Genomic DNA, 22025 nt, shown 5'->3' with positions numbered 1-22025 from the left:
AAAACTCTGAATGTAAGTCCAACAGCAGACCTGCATGTAACAGAGGGCATCTTCTCTGGTTACATCTTTCCAGCAGTTTTGTACACAGTTGCTCACAGCATTGGCCAGCTTAAGTCCAGTGAATGTCAGAATGAGGCCAAAGCATGTCATTTGGGGTGTGCTTGGTGATTGCCATCAATTAAATTGGAGATCTTAGCTTTTATCCACTTGTTTTCATTTTCTTCTTTCCACTCATTTTTATGAAGTACATGAAAATATTTACATGATTGCACAGATACCACCAAACAGCAAAAAGGGCACATTGCTGAAACTGACCTGGCTGGCAGGCAGCAAGCACCTTTATGTGCTAAATTTAAAATGTTTCTCAAGTAGATGTACAAAATGATGGGAAAAGAGAATAGTGGTAAGAGGAGTATTCGTGATTATGGATTGTTTGAAATAGTCACTACATTGAATCCTTAGTCTTGAAAGGCCAAGTATTTCCATGCCCTTCGTTGGGTAATTTTACTTATCTGATGTTTTTTTTCAAACTCCCGTTCAGTACCTAACGATTTCAGCCACCTGGTCGATTCTCACTTCACCAGGACCCTGATTATTCTTGCTATTACACTACTCCCTCTTGAGATTCTGTATGCTGACATCAAATCCGGAAATGGAAGGCCCCTTGACTTCCTTCATCCACAAGGCCTTCTCTAGCATGCGCAACACTCTTCATTTCCTGAATCATTGGGTACTGTCTGTGCCACTTGATTGAATGCGCTTGGAATCATTCTCCAGTGATTAATTTTAATCTGTGTGATTCCTCACTTATGAAATTATGTAGAAAGTTCTTTGGGGCAAAACTTTTCTTTTGCATCCTTCAGAAGGCCTCATGGTACTGTGTATTGTTTATGGTAGCTATCCAACACACTTTGGGTGAACTCAGTAATACCTCCTAACCCCACCAAATAATCAGTGGTGAAAGGAAAGATTATTGAAATACCTTCCCTCCATTACACACAATTGATGTTTTTTGAGTTTTTTTAATTTTTTAGTCACTTATTTCCTATTCCAGACTCACTATATCTTACTTAGAAAATTGAAGTTTAGTATAATGTAATAATTTGTTATTGTTGTTTTCTAATATATCCATGAATAATATTCAGTGCTGATGAGAGTGCAGGAAGACTTATGGGTGGGCTCTGCTGGTAGGTGTATACATTGGTGCAGTCTTGTTGGAAATCACTTTATCACTGTGAATCAAGAACCTCAAAAAATTAAGTTTCAGTGATTATACCAGACATCCATCTTCGGGAAACAATCAGAGATACTGATTCAAGGCAGTTTTATGATTTATAGTAGCAAAACCTTAAAAAGCAACTCAAGTAGCCAAACAGGAAAATGGCTCAATAAATTCTAGAACATCTATACAACGGGCACTAAAAATGGTGTTGGGGAAGAATATTTAATGGCATAGGGTATTGTTTAGAATATGATTTTTAAAAAGCTGTCTCCCAAACTACATACACTGTGGTCACAATTTGTGTTAAAGGAAGGGGTACACATTCATTACAAGTAAAACAAAATATACCAAAAATGTAAAAAGTATTCCCTCTGGATAGTGGAATGACAGGTGATTATTATGGTATCTTTATGCTTTTTTATGTCTTCCAAATATTCTACAAGAGGATATATTACTATAATCAGAAAAAATGCTATTTTTTTAAAAAGCGGAAAGCTTTTTGAAAACTACAGGTGTGCAGTCATCCATCTGACTCATATTTATTAAGTACTTTCCATAACAGTTTTACATATCCATGAAAAGGAGCAATTGCCCAAAAGCAGAGCTACTGCTTCAGATTCTATCGTCAGTTTAATTTTTTTGTATGTCTAAGAGACGTTTTGAGTTTTTCCACGTCGTAGGCCTGTGTTTATTTACTGGCATGCTTTGTTTTCAAAACTGTCTGAAAGCTGCATGCCGTGCACAAGGGTGACCCACGGGGTCTAGACTCGGGTACATTCGCTACAGCATTTGATTTATCCCTTCCAGAAGTGTTCAGAAAATAAAACCCGAATTGTTAGGATTCTGGTTTTCACAGAATCCTGTTACTGTTCTATGCTTTTGATATGGCACATGTCCTTTTGTAATCTGCCCTTGGTTGGATTACGGGAACATTTGCTGCCACCAGCCCGGATAGCCTCTGATCTCCATTGTCACGTTCTCCAAGTTGTGATTACATGTGCACAAGGCAGTCTTTGTGAACTTCTCAAAGTGTGGAGGTGGTAGCTTTCAATGCCATCTCACAAGCCTACTGAGCAAAGTTCTTTGGACAAAGTTCATCCCTTCTTGTTGCTCTGCTGTGGAATAGCTTGGCTAGTCACCCTTTCAAGGTAAGTTTTGCCCAAGTTTTATAAACTCCTGTCTGAGAGAGAAATATTAGCAGAGCTACATGATGCCTCTGAACTGACTGTAACGTGCTCTCCATAAAATCCCCTTTCTCCTTCCCTGGCCAGTTCCTTCCCACCTCCTAATGCCCCTGCCCTGGTGTCCGCTTCAGGGCATTGTCCTTAATCACAGTGACTTACCATCTTTCCTCCCTATTGGTAAGCCTTTCTGGACCTTTCTTAAAGCTTTTTCTTTAACCTTTAATTTGTGCCTTTCTTAACAGAGTTTACATTAACTCTTCTTTGGGTTATCAGCTTCCAGCGCCAGAAGGTCATTTCTCATAACCTGATCACGGACATATTTACCATTTTCCAGACATAAATCTGTAGCAGGTTAGATAACGACTCAGTGATGGAGCTCAGATTGGAATTCAAGGTGTCGGGTTCCCAGCCTTGGGTACCCATGAGACCTGGCTGGAAAGGGCAAGTGATGTGATTTGAAAGTACCCACAATAGTCTCTGCTCTTCATTGTGCTGTATTTTGTTTTTTTGGCAGTGCCAGCTTTTTGGGGGGAAGTAGAAAGTATAATGAGGCACAGTTTTCCATTATGGCTTTTCCAGCCCCCCGCCAATCCACTATGACTGCTATGAAGTACTTTTTTTTTTTTTTTTCCGACAGCAAGATAGAGAACAGGAAGGCAGGGGAGGGGCAGAGGGAGAGGGAGAAGCAGACTCCCCCTGAGCAGGGAGCCTAATGTGGGGCTTGATCCCAGGACCCTGACCTGAGTCCAAGGCAGCCGCTTAACTGACTGAGCCACCCAGACGCCCCTGAGGTGCTTTTGAGTACAGAGGAGTAAATATGAAAAACTGTTCCTTACAATTTTTCATATTTGAACTTTGCTGGAGAACAAACAAAGATTTGATGAGGGGTGCCTGGGTGGCTCAGTCGTTAAGCGTCTGCCTTCGGCTCAGGTCATGATCCCAGGGTCCTGGGATCGAACCCCGCATCGGGCTCCCTGCTCAGCAGGAAGCCTGCTTCTCCCTCTCCCACTCCCCCTGCTGTGTTCCTTCTCTCACTGTGTCACTCTCTGTCAAATAAATAAATAAAATCTTAAAAAAAAAAAAAAAAGATTTGATGAGCTTAGAAGCACATGTGTAGAGGGAGAAAGAAATAGATTTATTGACAAATGGCCCCTAAGTAATTATTTATTTTTCATTATAACTAAATATTCCCAAATAAAATATATATGTCAGTGTGCTGAAAATAATGGAGGTTTTTTTAAGAAAATGTCTATGTTATTGTCATGTACATAATGTATCTTATGAAAACAACTATTTTTCTAGTTATATAAATGATATATTCACACTGTAAGAGTTACAGAATACAGAAGAGTATAAAACACAAAATAGAATTCACCTGAAGTTCTAGCACCTATTGATAAACACAGATAAGATTTAGTAACCAGATTTTCTTTTTTATTAATATATACAGAGTTCACTTATAAGTTCACACAGATTTTTACATGTAAAATCATACCATTCCTATGTTGTGTGACCTGCCTTTTTTCCTCTGCAGTATCTTTCCACATCAGTAAATAGAAATCTGTTATCACCTCATTTAATGTCTTCCGTTTTTTGGATATGCCATAATTTCTTTGACTTCTTTGTTACAACCTTTAGGTTGTTTCTAAATTTGGCCACCACTGACAGTTTGGGTACATCATTATTTTTATAATTTGAACACCTTACCAGTTTTCCTTTTTAGACGTGGAGTTTCTGAGTCAAAATAGTAAGATATTTTCGTTTTTTAGACACATTTCCAAGCTGCCATAAACATTAAAAAAATTTTAACAGCATGGTATCGTAAACTTTCATATTGGCTACTTCTTTGCAACTCGTTTTTGTCTTTCGCTACTGCAGTTGGTTGTGGTTTCTCACAATACTAAGATCTGAACTTTCCAAAGGAAACAGTTGTGTGGGGGTTTTTTTTGTTTGTTTTTAGGACAGTTGATACAGCAGCTATAAACTGCATGATTGTATTTTATGTTTTTTTTTTTCTTTAAGCTAATGACAATATCCTAAGCAGAAGAGAATGAATTTTACTGTTAAAAGTACAATGAGAAATTTCATGATTTTCTGTGATTGCTGGAGTTTGTTTTCTGGGGTGAAAGGCTGCTGGGATTTCTCTTTCTCCTTAGAGCTATAAAACTCAGGCTGTGTACTACATTTCATCTGAGAATTCCATAACGTCTAGTCCTGTGAGCAGCAAGCTTCCCAGTTGAGGGTATCAGACACCTCATTATTATTTCTTGCCATTCAGGCAAGGCGGCAGAGGGTCTACTGATGTGGGGAGGCCCCCTTTGCCTCATCCCCTCAGTCCCCATCAGCCCATGTCCTCCCTAGCCTTCCAGCGTCACATAGCTGCTCACCTGACTTAGGAATCTATTTTATCTTATCTCTGTAATACCAGTCCCTTTTTACCTTATGTCACAGTTACTTCGTTCTCCTCAAGGGCAGTGTCTAGCGATATTTTCTATTTGTGACTTCTGTACAAACTGCTTTAGTAAACTCCTTTGCTCAGCATACATGCTAAGTATTAAATGGCTCAAGTGTTGATAGCTATACTAAGAAAGCCTATATTTCTCTTGTGTCTTTCTCCTTTCACACAGAACACTTCTAACACTTCTGGTCACCAAGTGTGTGTGTGTTGGTGTGAGAGGTTCTAACACCAAGCAATTCTGTGACACCAGCTGGGTGCCCTACAGTTTAACTCAGTTCTGGCTCTGTCTACCTGGAGTTAGTGTCAGATCCCACAGGTTAAGGGTTCACTCCCACAAGACTCTCCCCCACTCCAGATACTAATCACAAGTAGTAGATCTCCAGGTTACCCACAACTTTTGTCCAACTTGGCGACAAATCAGAGGTTCCCATGACTTCTTTCCCCTTAGATTCAGTTACTTGCTAGAACAGTTCACAGAACTCAGGGAAACATGTATGTTTGCCATTTATTAAAGGATATGATAAAAGGATACAGCTGAACAGCCAGATGAAGAGATACATAGGGAGAGGTCTGGAAGGGTCTCAAATGCAGGAGCTTCTTCCCAGTGGATTTGGGGTATGTCACCCTCCTGGTATGTAGATGTGTTCACCAACTGGAAAGCTTTCAAACCCCATACTACTGGGATTTGGGGAGGCTTCCCCACATAGGCATGATCAGTAGACTCCATTTCCAGCCCCTTTCCCCTCTCTAAAGAAGTGGGAAGTGGGTCCCACACTGAAAATTCCAAGCTTATAACCATGGCTTGGTCTTTCTGGGGACCAGCCCCCATCCAGGAGCCCACCCAGAGTCACCTCATTAGAACAGAAGATGCTCCTAGTGCTGTTATCACTTAGGAATTTACAAGGGTTTCAGGAGCCCTGTGTCAGGGACTGGGGAGGAAGACCAAGTAGAGATTTCATATTATAAATCACAGGATCACAGTCACTTAATGTTACTTTTTTCAGGACCATTTGTGATATTTTTGTTTTTACTGTGGGGAAAAGATCTTGCCTAAATTACTGATTTATTAGAACAGAACCTCTTAGCATTTTTAAAAATTAGTTTGATAGTTCCTATACTTTTATATTACCAAGCTAATTGTATTATTAGTTAGTGTAACAGCACTTCAGCTGTTAAACTTGTCATTTGGTCTGCTTGTGTTGACTTGTTTTTTCCACTGTGTTTAATATGTACTTTAGGTTTGTTTTTTTTTTTTTAATCCCACTCTCTGTTTTCTTTTTTAATTATGGCAAATATACTTAGAAGAATCCAGCTTGTTAGCCAAATGAGAATACAGGGCACATGTTGGTTTCTTGTAAAGGTAAAGTCGACATTGAATACCTAAGGTGTGCTAAGTACTTTAAATTAGTTAGCTTTTATTTTCACAACAGTCCTTTAAAGAGTTATTTATGATCAGTAGTTGGACCTTCAAGAAGACTTTCCCCCCAAGAAACTGTAATACACTTTTAAATCAGAGCCACCTAGCCTCAAGGAGACAGTGTAACTTGGTTACATTTGTCTCTAAACTTGACTGTAACTTGGTTGTCTATAGTAATGACACTCCTGAAAAAAGAATATATCAAGAAGAAGAGAGACCTCACAGCCCTGGACGTGTAAATCATGAAGGGGCACTTTGAGCTCATTTAAGCATTTCTTAAGAGAGAAGGAGCTTCAGCTAATTCCCTCATCCAGAGAAAAAAGATGGAAGTACGCAGGGCCCAAGGCCTTGTGACAACAGTGGCCGCACCCCAAATCTGTATCAATGTCAAAGCCAGGGCACCTACCTGACTACACTGTCATCGCCAGTGAGCGAATGTTTTACAGTACTACCTGATTAGTCTGCTGACTTAGTCAGTCTTAGACCTGAAACAGGATGATAGCCAAGAAAATAGTTCACTGAACCTCATAAGCTATGCTTCCTAATTTGGGGCCCTTGAACAGTTCCAGCCTTGTCTCTTCCCTCTTGACTTTAAAAAATGTCTTTGTTCATGTGCATCTCAGGAGTCTGTTAGTGCAGCATTTTTAACCATTTAATCCAAGCATTTAAAGTGGGGTGGTGGTCCTGATATTTCATTACCAGACTCAGGGCACCACCTACAGTGACAATCCATTTGGCATTTCCAAGCTATGCAACTCTTTTCCTTGTCAATCAGTGTTTTGAGTGGGAACTGAGGCTGTGTGTTTAGCCAGAGTAACTTTGGAAGCTCCCTTTACTATTTAACTTTACAGTACACATTTGGCATAGTTCTGATTGGTACAGCTCTGAATTATGCACTATCTATAGAAAAATTTTAATGCAGGCCTATCTTCTGTATCAGCTAGCCTTTAGATTATTGCTCTCTGAAATTTGTGAATATGTATTATATGACACAAAGTTAATATATATTTTTCGATCAGGTAAAACATGCTCAAAAGCAACAAAGTATTATCCCTAAAAAAATGAAATGTTCTGGGGAAAAGACAAGAATTGTCCATGGTACTATCATCTTCGATTCATGTATTAGATACTTTCATTGTTGTTGTTTTAATAATTTGAACATATTCCAGGGGGCATAATTTTTAAAATATTTTATAAATCCTTCTTTGAGAAGATTATAAAAGAACATCACAGTATCCATTCTTTATTGCAATAAAATACTGAGCATGCCACGGTAAGTGGAGAACAACTTTAGAAGAAGAAAACACACCTTTTTTATCCTTCAGGGAGGAGGGCTCTTTTAAATTGATTCCATCACTCTGATACTCATAACTTTTTAAAAGCATAACAGAAAATATATCTGATTGAAACAGACTGAGAAACTGCTGGAGATGGGACATGGCAGGGGGAAAGTCAGAGAGACCCCTTGTATTCACCACCCCTTCCTACCTAGAAATTCACTTTCCAGAACTCTTCTGTGCACAAGTCTCGGAGGGCCTTTATATTTTGCTTTAATGATTAGGTAGACTTTTATTTTATTAGGTGACAAATACAGTTTCTAGGCAAAGAAAATGTCAGATAAAATAGAAATACCCACCTTACTGACTTTCACAAGGTCAACATAGCAAGTCTTTAGAGTAAACTCATGTGGTGGTTAAGAGTACATTCCTACATAATAAAAATTTGTAGCATATTGTCAGGAGATTCTATGCGAAAATGATATATGGAAAAAAATATATAATGTATTTTAACACTAATTTATTTTAAAATAGTAGTAACTAACACTGATACTGTGCTTTTTCTATATGAAACACTATCTTAGTGCTTTACACATACATAACCACAATTGCAGAATCCAGAAAAGCTCTGAAAACCAAGAGCATTTTTCATCAATTTGCCTGGACTCATTTGGTGCTAAAACATGACCTGAATTTATTTGAGGCTATTTATAGTTTTTATTTCTCCTATTTAACTTGAATATTCATTTATTTCCCACAGGAATGTTAATGTGCTTGATTGTAAGATACTGCCCTAGGTCCTGCTAGTTCTGCATGTTTTTTGGCCTCCATATTTACCATTTTACCTTTCTAAAATTAAAAAAATAATCTGAATTTCAAAATATATTTGGCCAGAAAATAATAACATGAAGGATTGGGGCCTGTGCTTACCCTTTTATCCTCATAACAGTGCTGTAAGATAGATACTGTTCTTTTCCCTTTTTTATAGAATGAGGAAACTGAGGAAAAAGAGATGAAGTAAGGGACAAGGTCATATGGCCATTAGGAGTGGAACTAGGATGTCAGCCCCAGGGATCCGGCTCCTGCATCTGTTCTCTGAACCACCGTGACTTGCTTGGGATGTTGACGCAAGTTAGGGATTTAATCCTAGATTTCTGTGCCCTACTCCTGTGGTTTTCTAATTATTAATTTCTAGACTTTTTAATTGGGAGACAATACAAGTGTAAAAGTTATCAATACTTGCATTCTTTTTATATTCCCTGTCCCCAGGTCTGGTCTAACCAACAGTCTACAACTTTAATCACATGTCACGTTATTAGATACTCATCTAATTTAAATTTTCTGAATTTAAATTTTATTTGTATCACATTTTTATAACTATGTATTTATTTAACACTAGAATGTACCCTTATAGCCCACTTGAAAAATCACTATATCACATCAGAAGTAAAAATTAACCAATTAAATTACAGTGATAACTTAATAAATAGTGAGAAAGCAGGACAAATGATAAGTTCTTTTCCAAGATCATGAATCTGTGTTATTGCCTCAGACCCTATCATGGTTTCTGTAGTAAATTTTTCAAGAAGGAAGGCTTATGGTGGACAAAGTATTCTTTGCCCATTTTCTCGTTTTTGTTGTGCTTCATCCTCTGACAATTTCTCTTTATTTGCTGCATATTTATACATATGAAATTCACATGACTTTGTGAGTTTGCATATGAATATTGCAGTTGTGTACAATATAATAGCTTCAGAATTACTGAAGGATGAAGCTAGTCTGCTTTTTTAAAAATTTCCGTAAGTTCTCAAAATTTATTTCCAAATAGTCATCTTACAGTTTTAAGACACAGAAATATCTATTATATTTGTAATCTTCGTGTTCTTTCCTGTCCTTTTGCCTCACATGGAATATTCTGTGTATAAGAACACTGAATTTATATAGTAGAAGGAGGGAGTACTTTTAACTGAATAAATATCTGTATTGTATTATAAGTGATTTATTTTGTCTTCAAAGCAGCGTCTTCTCCTTTCTTTTGGTTTGGGGAAGAACCGTGGGGTGGAGGGCTTTGGGAAAGGTATTTAGATTTTTCTTTGGTTATTTTAAGAAGAGTCACTAGTTTGTATCATGATATTTGGCCTGAGTCTAAAATGCATTTCACATATTTTCCGGCTTCACTGATGTGGTCAAAACAAATGTTGAATGAAGTCAGTGTTGTATGCACTTAAAAATAGGAACAGCCTAGTCTTGATTTTCAATGGAAAAAAATCTTTGTTACTTTTTTATGGGATATGCATCTTTGTTTCCTTTTATTAGAAACTTTGAAATTATTTTAGCTTTGAAACATTTAATAGTCTTAGTTGATATCTCTGCTTAGTGTCCTACTCCTCCTTGGGTAGGTTCGCAGCCCTTTTCACTGTTAATCTCTGAGTTAAGTTGAAAGCATTCTAGGAAATCTCCCTTTCAGTTATCCCTTTTGAAACCGTGTTTTTAATAGCACTTTTCTTTCTTGGCTTGCATGACATTTTATCTTTCTTTTCCTTTCTTTTTGCCGTTTGCAAAGACTCTTGGGAGGATTTGACAGATTTGGTGGAGCAAATGCGCGATGATACAGAAGGTGCGTGCCACACCAACATCTTTCAGCTTTTTTTTTCTTTTCTTTCTTCCTGTCTTTTTTTTCTTTCTCTTCTTTTCTTTTCTTTTTTTAATTTCTAACCACCTTTTGATTGTTTTCCATAAGCCAGACTGTCAGCTCTAGGTTTTATTTCCCATGGCAATAACTGGAATAGTAAAAAATATTTGCCATATTTTCCATACAGGTACCTCATTCGTACAGGACTAGGGTTTTCAGAATCTTGCATTTAAAATCTTTCTCCTTGTGGTTCCAAGTACAGTGTCATAAGTATATGTTTATGCTGTTCCTTTAGGATATTTGTCAGATAACATGTTTTGAGGGGACTTTATTTCAAGATATATCAAATTTTTCTATGGCTATTTTTTTTTCATTTACTTGTTGGGAAGATGTAAATCTTTTTATCATTCGTGAAAACATATATTCCTGTTAATTCCACAGTAGTCAAAAACAAACAGATCCCAGGAATCTGAAGTATCCAGTCTGGAATGTTGTTCAGATTTGTGGATTTCCGTAACATTCAGCACTTTTAGCTTGGTCCTGTAATAGCATTACTTCATGGTGGAATTACTTTCAAAAGTAGCACATAAGTTCCAATATATGAAGGTTCCCCAAACCAAGAATAGTTTCTTTTTCTTTTTTTTTTTTTTAAGATTTTATTTATTTATTTGAGAGAGAGAGAGCACATGAGAGGGGGGAGGGCCAGAGGGAGAAGCAGACTCCCCACCGAGTAGGGAGCCCGGTGCGGGACTCGATCCAGGGACTCCAGGATCATGACCTGAGCCGAAGGCAGCCGCTTAATCAACTGAGCCACCCAGGCGTCCCCAAGAATAGTTTCTTCTGTAATCGGCACCTAACTTTAGGGACCTCAAGGTAATTTACACATTTTATAATAAAAATAGAAAAATTGAAGTTTGGCTCAGTTACTCTATCATTTTACATTCTCCCACTTTGCCTGGGCATTAAAGGTCCCCCAGCTTCAGCACACACACATCCCCTGCCCTGCGTGCAGACTGGCCTTTTGATTGCCTGCACCTGAGTGCGTCAGCCTCCTCTCCTGCCTTGCTCCTGCAGCATTCCACCTGGAGCATTTACTGCCCTCCTCTCGCTTTGCCCTCCCCACCCCCACTACCACCCGACAAATCCAGATGGGAGCATCTTGAAGGAAGTGCTCCTTGACAGCCGTGGCCCATATTCATTTCTCCATTCACCCAAGCCCTGCAGGACTTGGAGCTTAAGGCTTTTTACTTGTTCTCTACTTCTTGTGTGTTTATCATCCTAGTTCAAGTGTAAAATCCTTGTATGTCTTAAACTTCTCAGTGTCCATGTGAGACTTGGGGTGGTACTGTGCTCAGTCCCTTTGGTCACATCAGACAAGACTACTGATGTCCAGTAGCTTCTTCTTCAGCACTTTACTTTGAATGAGTAAATTATTTTAAGTTTCATCTCATTTCCTATAGTCAAACGGTGTCTTTATTCCATCTTTGATTCTGCTTTTATTGCAACTGGTTATGTATAATTCAGTGAAAAAATCAGTATTGCACAGTTGATTGATAGTTCATAGACAAAGGAAAACAAAGAGGAGGGTATTGATTCATTCAGTGAGTAGCGTTTACTATTATGTTAGCTGCTGTTATTATTTACCAGACACCACGCAAGTGTAAGGTTTTGATTCCTTTAATAGACTAGGTACTAAAGAAAAGTGCTGCATAAAAGCCAACAAATCTATGTCCTTCTTGAAGACTTCTTCCCTAGGACTCAACCTGTCAAAATTCCATTTCTTTAATACATAGTACTACTTCAAGAATCAAGCCTACTGTGAGAGGCAGCCTCCTCTTTTTCATTTTGTTTTTGTGGGAATTTTTGTGAATGATTATCGTAGGTGGAATCAGAAAGGGAAATAAATGAATTGTACCAGTGTAACATATAAAAAAAACTAGAAGATGTAAACTGTCTCAATATTTTGATGATCCTAGTAGATTACCAGTCACATAATATATGGTAATGTTGGTCAAGAATGTATTTACAGAAAAGTCTTTCTGGAATGTAGTTTAAAAAAAAAGAAAATCAGAATGGGGGGAGGGAAATGGCTTTACTTATTAACTTTTGAGTCATTTCATCCCTTTTTTATTATCATTTTCTATTTCTCTTGCCTCATTTCAGTTATGTGAAATGCTAGTTTTACTGTACTATTACATAACTTAAGAGATTTTATAAATGCATACTTGTAACAAGAATAAACATGAGTTAAGGAGTGTTGCCCATACATAACACACTTAGCAGCTCAGGGTCTGGGATGGATCCCAGTTTCTTTCTCCCCTGAGAAAGCTGACGATGTATAGAGGCTCAGCTCTTTTCAGGAGACCTTCACTGTGAGCGGTTTCAGTTCTGTTTCTCATCTGTTATTATGGATGTGCCCTAACAGTTGTCTTTTTTTTAGTAGATGAAGTGTTAACTCTGGTTTCCAGCCTCCTGAAAATTTGCTTTTTAAAATAACAAACTCTAGGAGGTTGCAGATTAGAACTGTTAGCTTTTGGGTTTTGTTTTGTTTAAATTTTGTCAAGATTGAAGTTTTTTCTGGTGAACTGATTTCTTACAGTGATGGTTGGCTTTACATTCGATGTGTCTATAACTCGTATTTAATAGAATATGAAGTGTCTTCTTAGGGTGGAGAGGTATCATGCTTTCCACACTGATCAATTATGTGGCATCTCATCTCATTATATACTATTACTTTGTGTCTAAAAGTTTGGAAACTCATTAGAAAATTATGAAAATCAAATGAAATAATACAAGCACAATGTTTACCATCTTTAGTTTCTCAATAAATATTAATTCCTTTCTGTACTCATTACTAGCCTCTTAAACAGACTGAATTCACAGTTACCCGGATTACCATCCATCTCTCTGAGCGTTGAAATGGTTGGGACGTTACTTGAATTAGGGAAATAATATACCTGTGTGAAATATTACTTGGTCAAGATTGCTTACTGATTCCTTGACATATTTTCTTCTGGATTAAGACTTAACGTCTACCATCTTGAAAAATGGAAAGAACATATCTAAGAGATATTCTTAGCATCTAGCACTGTGTCACATAGTCACTCAGTAAGGGTTTATTTTAAATAAAATTGTTAACACTTATTTATGGAGAACCATAATAATTTTAATAGCTAACAATGTTTTGTTCTTAGTGTGTCCTAAGCATTTCTAAATACTTAACATGTACAAATTTGTTTAATCTTCAAAACCCTATTATCATTTCATAGATGAGGAAAGTGAGGCCTGCAGTTAAAAGAGGTTCCCAGTGGAATACTGCTCAGCAATAAAAAGGAATAAACTATTGATACACCCAACAACCTGGATGAATAGCCAAGGAATTTTGCTGAGTTGGGTGGGGGGGGCAACTTAAAAAGTTACATACTGTGTGATTACATTTATATAATATTCTTGAAGTGATAAAACTTATATATAAAAATGGAAAATAGTAGTTGCCAAGGGTTAAGAGAGGGTAAGGGGCTAGAGGGAAGTGGGTTTGGCTTTAAAAGGGCAAGATGAGGGATCCTCGTGTTGATGGCAACATTGTGGGTCTTGACTGTAATTCAGTATCCTGGTTGTGATAATGTACTCTAGTTTTGCATGATGTTACATTTGGGGGAACTAGGTTAAGGGTACACGAAATTTCTATTATCTCTTACAACTGCATGTGAATCTACCAATTATCTCAAAATAAAAAGTGCAAGGAAGAAGCAAAGAGGTAAGAAACTTTCCCAGAGTCCCACAGGGAAGAGTTCGAGTCAAGTTCAAACTCCCACAGGCTTCCTGCAGAGCTTGTGCCCTTAACCACTGCACCAAAGTTCAAACTTATTTGACTCAAGACCCACTGTAAAAATATGTTTTCATCAAAACTCAGTACATACATCATTTATTTGTATGTATCCAGAACATACGTTTCGTAAAACAATACATGACCTTACTATAAGGGACATAGTAAATCGATTTTATACTTCACTGAGGGGTGTGACCTTTAGTTTGAAAAATGCTCTAGCTGCACAGATATAAGAAAAAGAGCTTTTCCTGAAATGACTCTATTTTAGATTCTGTTTCCAGCATACAATTACTGGCATCCTCTAAAGACTGGGCCACTAACCCTGCATCCTTCTATTTCTCTTTAAACCATCTCCTCTGGTGAAAGCATCTAATAATTGTCACTATTATCCCTATGCTAGTGATTATCCAGCCTCAATCTTTAATTTGTATTTACAACCATTTGATGAAAAATATGTTGAGAATACTTCCACATAAATGTCCTTTACTGTATTCAAAACCAAGCTGATTTTACCCCTTACCCCCAAAACAGATACTCAGTTTTTTCATTTTCATTTCCGGTCTCACAGGGCAAAAATCTTGGATTATTCGTGACTCTTCTGTTCCCTTAACAGGTACAGTTCTGGCAGACAGCTTTGGTCCTCTTCCCCTAAATTCACTTTGCATTATCCTCTCAGACTCATCGTCTTCAATTTCTGATTACTACTCTACTCAAATCCTACGGTGGTTCCCATTGCCTGTTCCGAGTCTAGCTTAGAGGCCCTTCCTGTGCTTGCCACTTGTCCCCAGGAAGACCTCCCCATTCCATTCCTGTTCCCTTCACCTCACTTCATACACCCATTCCCACCTTTTGGAATACGTTCTTCCGTGTTTCTGTGATTTCACACTGAGGGTCTGCCTCAAGTCCCATAGTATACGGGGGGGTGTCATATTGGAGCACAAGTATACAGTATTCCAAGTGTTAAACTAAGGTTCAAGATTACTCCCATTTTTTGGTCAGGTCTGGGGTTTATCCTACTTAAAAGCTAAAAAATTAGGCGGATACTGTTTCTTGGGTACTGGAAGAAGACACAGAACTCCTAGTCAGAGACGAAGGACTTTATTACTCATGACACCGCAAGCAACCTGAGCATTAGCACACTTGTGTCTTGCATAAGAGTCCCTTATGTGAGACACCATATGGCTCAGCAAGATGCTCCCCATGCGGTGGGTTTGTGTTGCAGCTGAGGAACACTGAGTTTGGAGACTCCACTGCTTGTATAGAAAGCAGTAAGTCATGACTATCAGCTGCATAAACAGTCCTGACGAATGACCCAGGTAAAAGAGTGGTCAGGGGCTTGCAGTCCTGATACAACCCAGTAAAGATGTGTAGTAGCACAAGGGGGCCAAGGAGGCTTTTTCCTAACACTTTACACCCAAGATACAAAGAAATGAGAAGTTTCCTCAGTATCAGTCAGGGAATGTGAGAAACAGATCTCACTCTTCCAGATCAGAGCTCTAGTCTAGTGGTGCCCCCCAACATTTAAATTCTTTCTGTGGAATAAGTTGAGCAAAGCAAGGAACTCGTGGATTTGTATTTATCTCCTAAATTTCTTATGTTGCATCAAAACAAAGACGACTGACTGTTGTCCTAACTTCTGAATGTTCCCAGAATTCTAGGTATTCTGTGGTGTTGAGTTTGGGAACTTTCCAAAACAAAAATTGATTATATTATGATATGGGAACCCAATGAGGAAGAAACCAGTGTATTTTCATAGGGAACTCAGAAAATATTATAAATGGACATCTTAATGATTAGAGAAATGGATGCCTAAAAGAAAAACACTCTTTTCCTCTACTGCTCACAACACTTCAGACACCAGTTATGCGGGGGCTCCCACACCAACCAATTCTGACACTATCTACCTGGAGTTAACGCAGGCTCTGTGTGCAGATTAAGAGCTCACTCCTACAAGGCGCCCCCTCATTTCAGATGCCAGCCGCAAGGCTAGCCTGTCACCTCTGCTTCTGACCACCAGATATAAATCAGGTTTTTGTGACCCCCCTCATAAAGTCTGATAATTTGCCAGAATGACTCACAGACCTCAGGAAGAGAAGTTTACATGCTAGATTACAGAGTATTATAAAAGAACACAATTCGCGAACAGCCGGGTGGAAGAGATACAGAGGGCTAAGTAAGTAGGAAGGAGCACAGAGCTTCCACACCCTCTCTGGGTGCTTCACCCTCCTAGCACCTCAGTGCATTCACCAACCCAGAGGCCCTCTGAACCCTTTGGGTTAGGATTTTTATGGAAGTTTCATTTCATAGGAATGACTGATTAAATCATTGGTTGTTGATGATTGAACTCAAATCTTCAGACCCTCTCTCCTTCCTGGAGTTGGGGGGTGGGGTATAGCTGAATGTTCCAACCCTCTAATCACATGACTGGTTCTCCTGGTTAACCAGCCCACATCCTTAAGGGCTTTCCAAAAGATGCTCCTTTTACCTTTAACTCTGGAACTATTTCTGGAGCCAAGGACAAAAATCAAATATTACAACAAAATATGCTTCCATGGCTCTTATCACTTAGGAAAATTACAAGGGTTTTAGGAGCTCTTTGTTAGGAATCACGGGTAGAAACCAATATGTATTTATATAATGTGATAATATATATATTATTATTTCACAATGCCTAAGAATGAGTGTTAGTATATAAAAGAATGGTTTGGAAACATTAAATCGCCAAATAAGCTCATTCTTTTCAATGCTAATGCCGATCGGAAGGGGTTTTTTGGTTATGTGCAGAGATGGGAGGACAATAAGGAGGTAGTTAAACTGTGGTCTGAAGCAAGAAAAAATAGAACCTCTTTTTATTTTAATTACAGAATTGAGAATAATGAACCCTAAAGTTTCCATCAGCCAGCTTCAATCATTGTCAATCTTTGTTGATCTTATTTCATCTACTTCCACATTTTTGTTTCTGGAATACTTACAATCCCCAGCTTATGATTTTTCGACTTTATGGTGGTGTGAAAGTGATATACATTCAGTAGAAACCATTCTTCAAATATTTTCATCTTTTCCCAAGCTGTACAATAGTCTCCCATGATGCTGGGCAGCAGCAGAGAAATGTAGCTCCCAGTCAGTCCATGCAATCACAAGGGTAAACAGTTGGTACACTGAAAACCATTCTGTGCCATACAACCATTCTGTTTTTCACTTTCAGTACAGTATTTAATAAATTACATGGGATACTCAGCACTTCATTCTAAAATAGGTTTTTGTTAGATGATTTTGCCCAACTGTAAGCTAATGTGAATGTTCTGAGCACGTTTAAGGTAGGCTAGGCCAGACATAATGTTTGGTAGGTTAGGTGTATTAAATGCATTGTTAACATGATATTTTCAACTTACGGTGGGTTTATTGGGATGTAACCCCATCCTATCTTAAAGAATATTTTTTATTTTAAAGGAAATTCCAAACACTATGCCTTTCCATTTGCAAAAACTTCAGTATCACACCTAACAAAATTAACAATAATTTCTTAATAGTACCTAATATTTATTCAGTCCATCTTCAAAGGCTGCTTGTCTCAAATATGTCTCTTTTCAGTTGGTTTATTTGAATCAGGATCCACACAAGATATACATTATTATGTCTCTTAAGCCTCTATTTTTTTTTAAATTTTAATTTTTTTATTATGTTCTATTAGTCAACATATAACACATCATTAGTTTTTGACGTAGTGTTCACTGATTCATTAGCTGCATATAACACCCAGTGCTCATCACCACACGTGCCCTCCTTAATACCCATCACCCTGTTACCCCTTTCCCCAAACCCCTCCCTTCTGAAAACCTCAGTTTGTTTCCTGGAGTCCAGAGTCTTTTGTGGTTTGTCTCCCTTTCTGATTTCTTCCCATTCAGTTTTCCCTCCCTTCCCCTGTGGTCCTCCACTCTATTCCTTATGTTCCACATATTAGTGAAACCATATGATAATTGTCTTTCTCTGCTTGACTTATTTCACTTAGCATAATCCCCTCCAGTTCCATCCATGTTGATGTAAATGGTGGGTATTCAGCCTTTCTGATGGCTGAATAATATTCCGTTGTATATATGAACCACATCTTTATCCATTCATCTGTTGAAAGGTATCTCAGGTCCTTCCACAGTTTGGCTATTGTGGCCATTTTTTAATTATTAATTTTTTATACCGCTGTTATCCTCATTTTATTTCCAACTTTTTATTTAAATTCCAGTTAATTTAGAGTGTAATACTAGTTTCAGATGAAGAATTTAGTGATTCATCACTTAATACAATATCCAGTGCTCATCACAACAAGTGCACTTCTTAATAACCCAGCACTAATTTAACCCATCCCCTGCCCTCCTCCCCTCCAGTAAGTCTCTAGTTTTTTTATAGAACAGCTTTATTGAGATATAATTCACATACTATAAGAGTCACCACTCTATACTGTACAGTTCAGTGGTGGTTAGTATTTACACAATTGTGCATGCATCACCACTACCTAATCCCAGAATATTTTCATCACTCTAAAGAAACCCTATACCCATTAGCATTGACTCCCTATTCCCTCTTCTCCCCAGGTTCTGGCAACTACTAATCTACTTTCTGTTTTTATAGATTTGCCTGTTCTGGACATTTCGTTTAAACAAAGTCATTAAACACGAGCCCTTTGTGCCTGGCTTCTTTCATTCGGCATAATGTTTTCAAGGTTCATGCATAATATGGCATGTATCAGTACTTCATCCCTTTTTATTGCTGAACAGTATTTCATCGTACATACCACATTTTATTTATCCACTCGTCAATTGATGGACATTTGGGCCATTTCCACTTTTAGGCTATTATGAGTGAAGTTGTTACGAACATTCATGTACAAATTTTATATGGACATGTGTTTTCACTTCTTTTGGGTATATACCTAATTGGCTATAATACCTAAGAGTGGAATTGGCTAGGTCATATTGGTGACTGTGATTTAACCTTTTAAGGAACTGCCAGGCTGTTTTCCAAAGCTGTTGCACCATTTTACATTCCTGCCAAAGGTGCACAGGGTTCTCCACATTCTTGTCAACATTTGTTATTTTCCTTTTTAAAATTTTTTTAAAAATTATATCCATATTTATGAATGTGGAGTGGTATCTCATTTGCACTTCCCTAATGAGCATTTTTTTCATGTACTTACTAGCCATTTGTATATCTTCTCTGAAGAAATATCTATTCAAATCCTTTGCCCATTCTTTTTTACTGGGTTATTTTTCTCTTATTGAATTGTAAGAATTCTTTGTATATTCCAGATACTGGATGTGATCTGTAGATTTTTTTCTCCCATTCCATGGGCTGTCTTTTCATTTTCTTTTTTTAAAGATTTTATTTATTTATTTGACAGAGAGAGAGAGACAGTGAGAGAGGGAACACAAGCAGGGGAGTGGGAGAGGGAGAAGCAGGCTTCCTGCGGAGCAGGAAGCCCAATGCGGGGCTCGATCCCAGGACCCTGGGATCATGACCTGAGCTGAAGGCAGATGCTTAGTGACTGAGCCACCCAGGCTCCCCTGTCTTTTCATTTTCTTAATGATGTCCTTTGAAGTACAAATGTTTTTAATTTTGATAAAATCCCGTTTAATTTTTTTTATTGTTTTTTATTTTTTTTAATCCAGTTTATTTTTTTCTGTTGCTTGTGCTTGTGGTGTCATCTGAAAAACCACTTAGTCATGTTCTATAATCCTTCTTATATGTTGTTAGATTTAGTTTGCATCTGTATTCATAAGAGGTATTTATTGATCTATAGTTTTTTATATCTTCGTCTGATTTTGGTCTCAAGGTAATATTGGTCTCAAAGAGTAAGTTGGGAAATGTTCCCTCTTCTATTTTTTGGAATTGTTTGGGAAGGATTGTTTTAATCCTTTTTTCTTATGTAGATTTCAATAGTAAAGCCATCTGGTCTGGATTCTTCTTTGTGGGATGTTTTTTTTTAATTACAAATTCAGTATCTTTACTTGTTAATAGATTTCTGTTTCTCAAGTTAGTTTTGGTAATTTGTATCTTTCTTAGAAATTGTTCATTTTAGGGGCGCTTGGGTGGCTCAGTCGTTAAGCGTCTGCCTTCGGCTCAGGTCATGATCCCAGGGTCCTGGGATCGAGCCCCCCATCAGGCTCCCTGCTCAGTGGGAAGCCTGCTTCTCCCTCTCCCACTCCCCTGCTTGTGTTCCTGTTCTCACTAACTCTCTCTCTCTGTCAAATAAATAAATAAAATCTTTAAAAAAAAAAAAAAAGAAAGAAAAACTTCATTTTATCTAGGTTGTCTCATATTTGGGCATATAATTGCCAATTAAATAATAGTATTGCCTTATAATCCTTTTTGTTTCTTTAAGGTCAATAATGATGTCTTCTCTTCATTCCTGATCTTAGCTGTTTGAGTCTTCTTTTTCTATTGGTCACTCAAGCTAAAATGTTTGGCAATGTTGTTGATCTTTTCAAAGAACCAACTTTGGGTTTCATTGATTTTTCTCAGTACTTTAATGTGCTATTTATTTCTGTTCTTATCTTTATTACTCCTTCCTCCTGGGGCTTTCCACTGATGGATATATGTATTGGTTGCCCTTGAGGAAGCTGTCTGTGAAATCATGGAATTCTGATACGCTGGAGCTAGAAGAGTCATCTAGGTCAGTGTTTCTCAAACTTTTAGTGCACATACAGATTACCCTGGGGTCTGGTTAAGGCGTGGAACCCTAATTCGATGGTACCATTGGAGCCTAAGTTTTCCCATTCCAAAAGCCTCCAGGTGACGCCTATGCTGAGGCCAGGAACACATGTTCAGTGGCAAGGATCTAGTTCATTTGGTATCAGAGTCATTTGTGGGGTTCTCTAAACCGTGTTGTCTCTCTATTCCAGGGATAATAATATGCACGACCCCACCCCTTGAGAATTGGTGCTGCAGTGAGTCATTGTGATTGATATGGGTGTGTGTTGTTTCTGTCAGCTAAAAGAATTACTGAACAGGCTTAACCTTCTCATTTGACAGATGAGGAAGCTGAGGCCCCAGAGAAATAAGACTCCTTGCCTAGTGTCATATAAGTTAATTGGTGCAGATAGGTGACTAATATCAAAAAGATTAAGATTAGTGGGTGGATGTAATCTTTCTGATGATAAAGCTTGATTGTAGCAAAGTACATCTTTGATTATGCTATCACCGAGGAAAGGTAGTAATGAGGATAAATGAATTTGTTGTTAAATTTTTGTGACTTCATTAAGATTTCAACCCAGAGAAAATGTTACTTAAGTGAATTTCCTCTTTGGTACTCTTGAGTAGACATTTATATGATATTTGGAATGGCATTAAGGAGAATAGATAGATATGGACATGGATATATAGATAATCTAAGGGTCCTAAGACTCTGTTGATTATTTTTTTTTTTTTTGGAAAGATTTCATTTTTAAGCAATCTCCACATCCAGCATGGGGCTCGAGCTTACAACCCTGAGATCAAGTAGTCACATGTTCTACTGACTAAGGCAGGCTCCCCATCTATTGATTATTTTCAAATGAGAATTGAGTAAAAAGTTCATGATTCTCTTGCACAAATAAGTGTCATTAGTCTAGTTAAATGTTGTTTTATTACAAGATCTTTTCAGTGCTATCAGTAATTTCTTCCACTATCAAGGACAACTCATTTTACACCCAGTTTTATACTCTAAGAAATATTACAGAAAAAATTCAAAACAGATTTATTTAGGAATTATTGGTCTTCATTCTTTCTGTTAATTTGTCATTTTTAATCTCATATTAATGTTCTTAGGTATCTTTAGAAGAACTCTATATGACAACTTTTGTTTCTCATATAGAATAAATTTTTCATGTGTCAGATAACCAGGAAGTTCTAAAGAGTAACTGTGCATATGAATTACTCCCACCTTAAGAAAAATTGAGCACAGTATAGCAATATTAACATATGTTAAGTATAACTTTCTTTTCTTCAATTATTCATAAAACATTTCAAGATTTCTC

General features: G+C 37.7%; 1 protein-coding gene across 5 annotated transcripts in view; it reads left to right on the top strand.

Moving 5' to 3' along the window:
• Nucleotides 1-22025, top strand: part of RUFY3 (RUN and FYVE domain containing 3) — a 78808-nt gene that overhangs the window by 20887 nt on the left and 35896 nt on the right. The window contains exon 2 of one of the 5 annotated variants that reach the window (XM_035004853.1): nt 10122-10175. The exons of the other annotated variants lie outside the window; for them this stretch is intronic. Within the exon in view, the coding sequence (XP_034860744.1) occupies nt 10122-10175 (54 nt within the window). The remainder of the gene's footprint in view (nt 1-10121; nt 10176-22025) is intronic. 5 annotated transcript variants of the gene reach the window in all.

This window comes from Mirounga leonina, unplaced genomic scaffold (genome assembly GCF_011800145.1).
Source record: "Mirounga leonina isolate KUSES-001 unplaced genomic scaffold, KU_Mleo_1.0 Mir_129, whole genome shotgun sequence".
NCBI lineage: Eukaryota > Metazoa > Chordata > Mammalia > Carnivora > Phocidae > Mirounga > Mirounga leonina.
The sequence above is the reverse complement of the archived record's forward strand: the minus strand, read 5'-3'. Positions and strand labels throughout refer to the sequence as shown.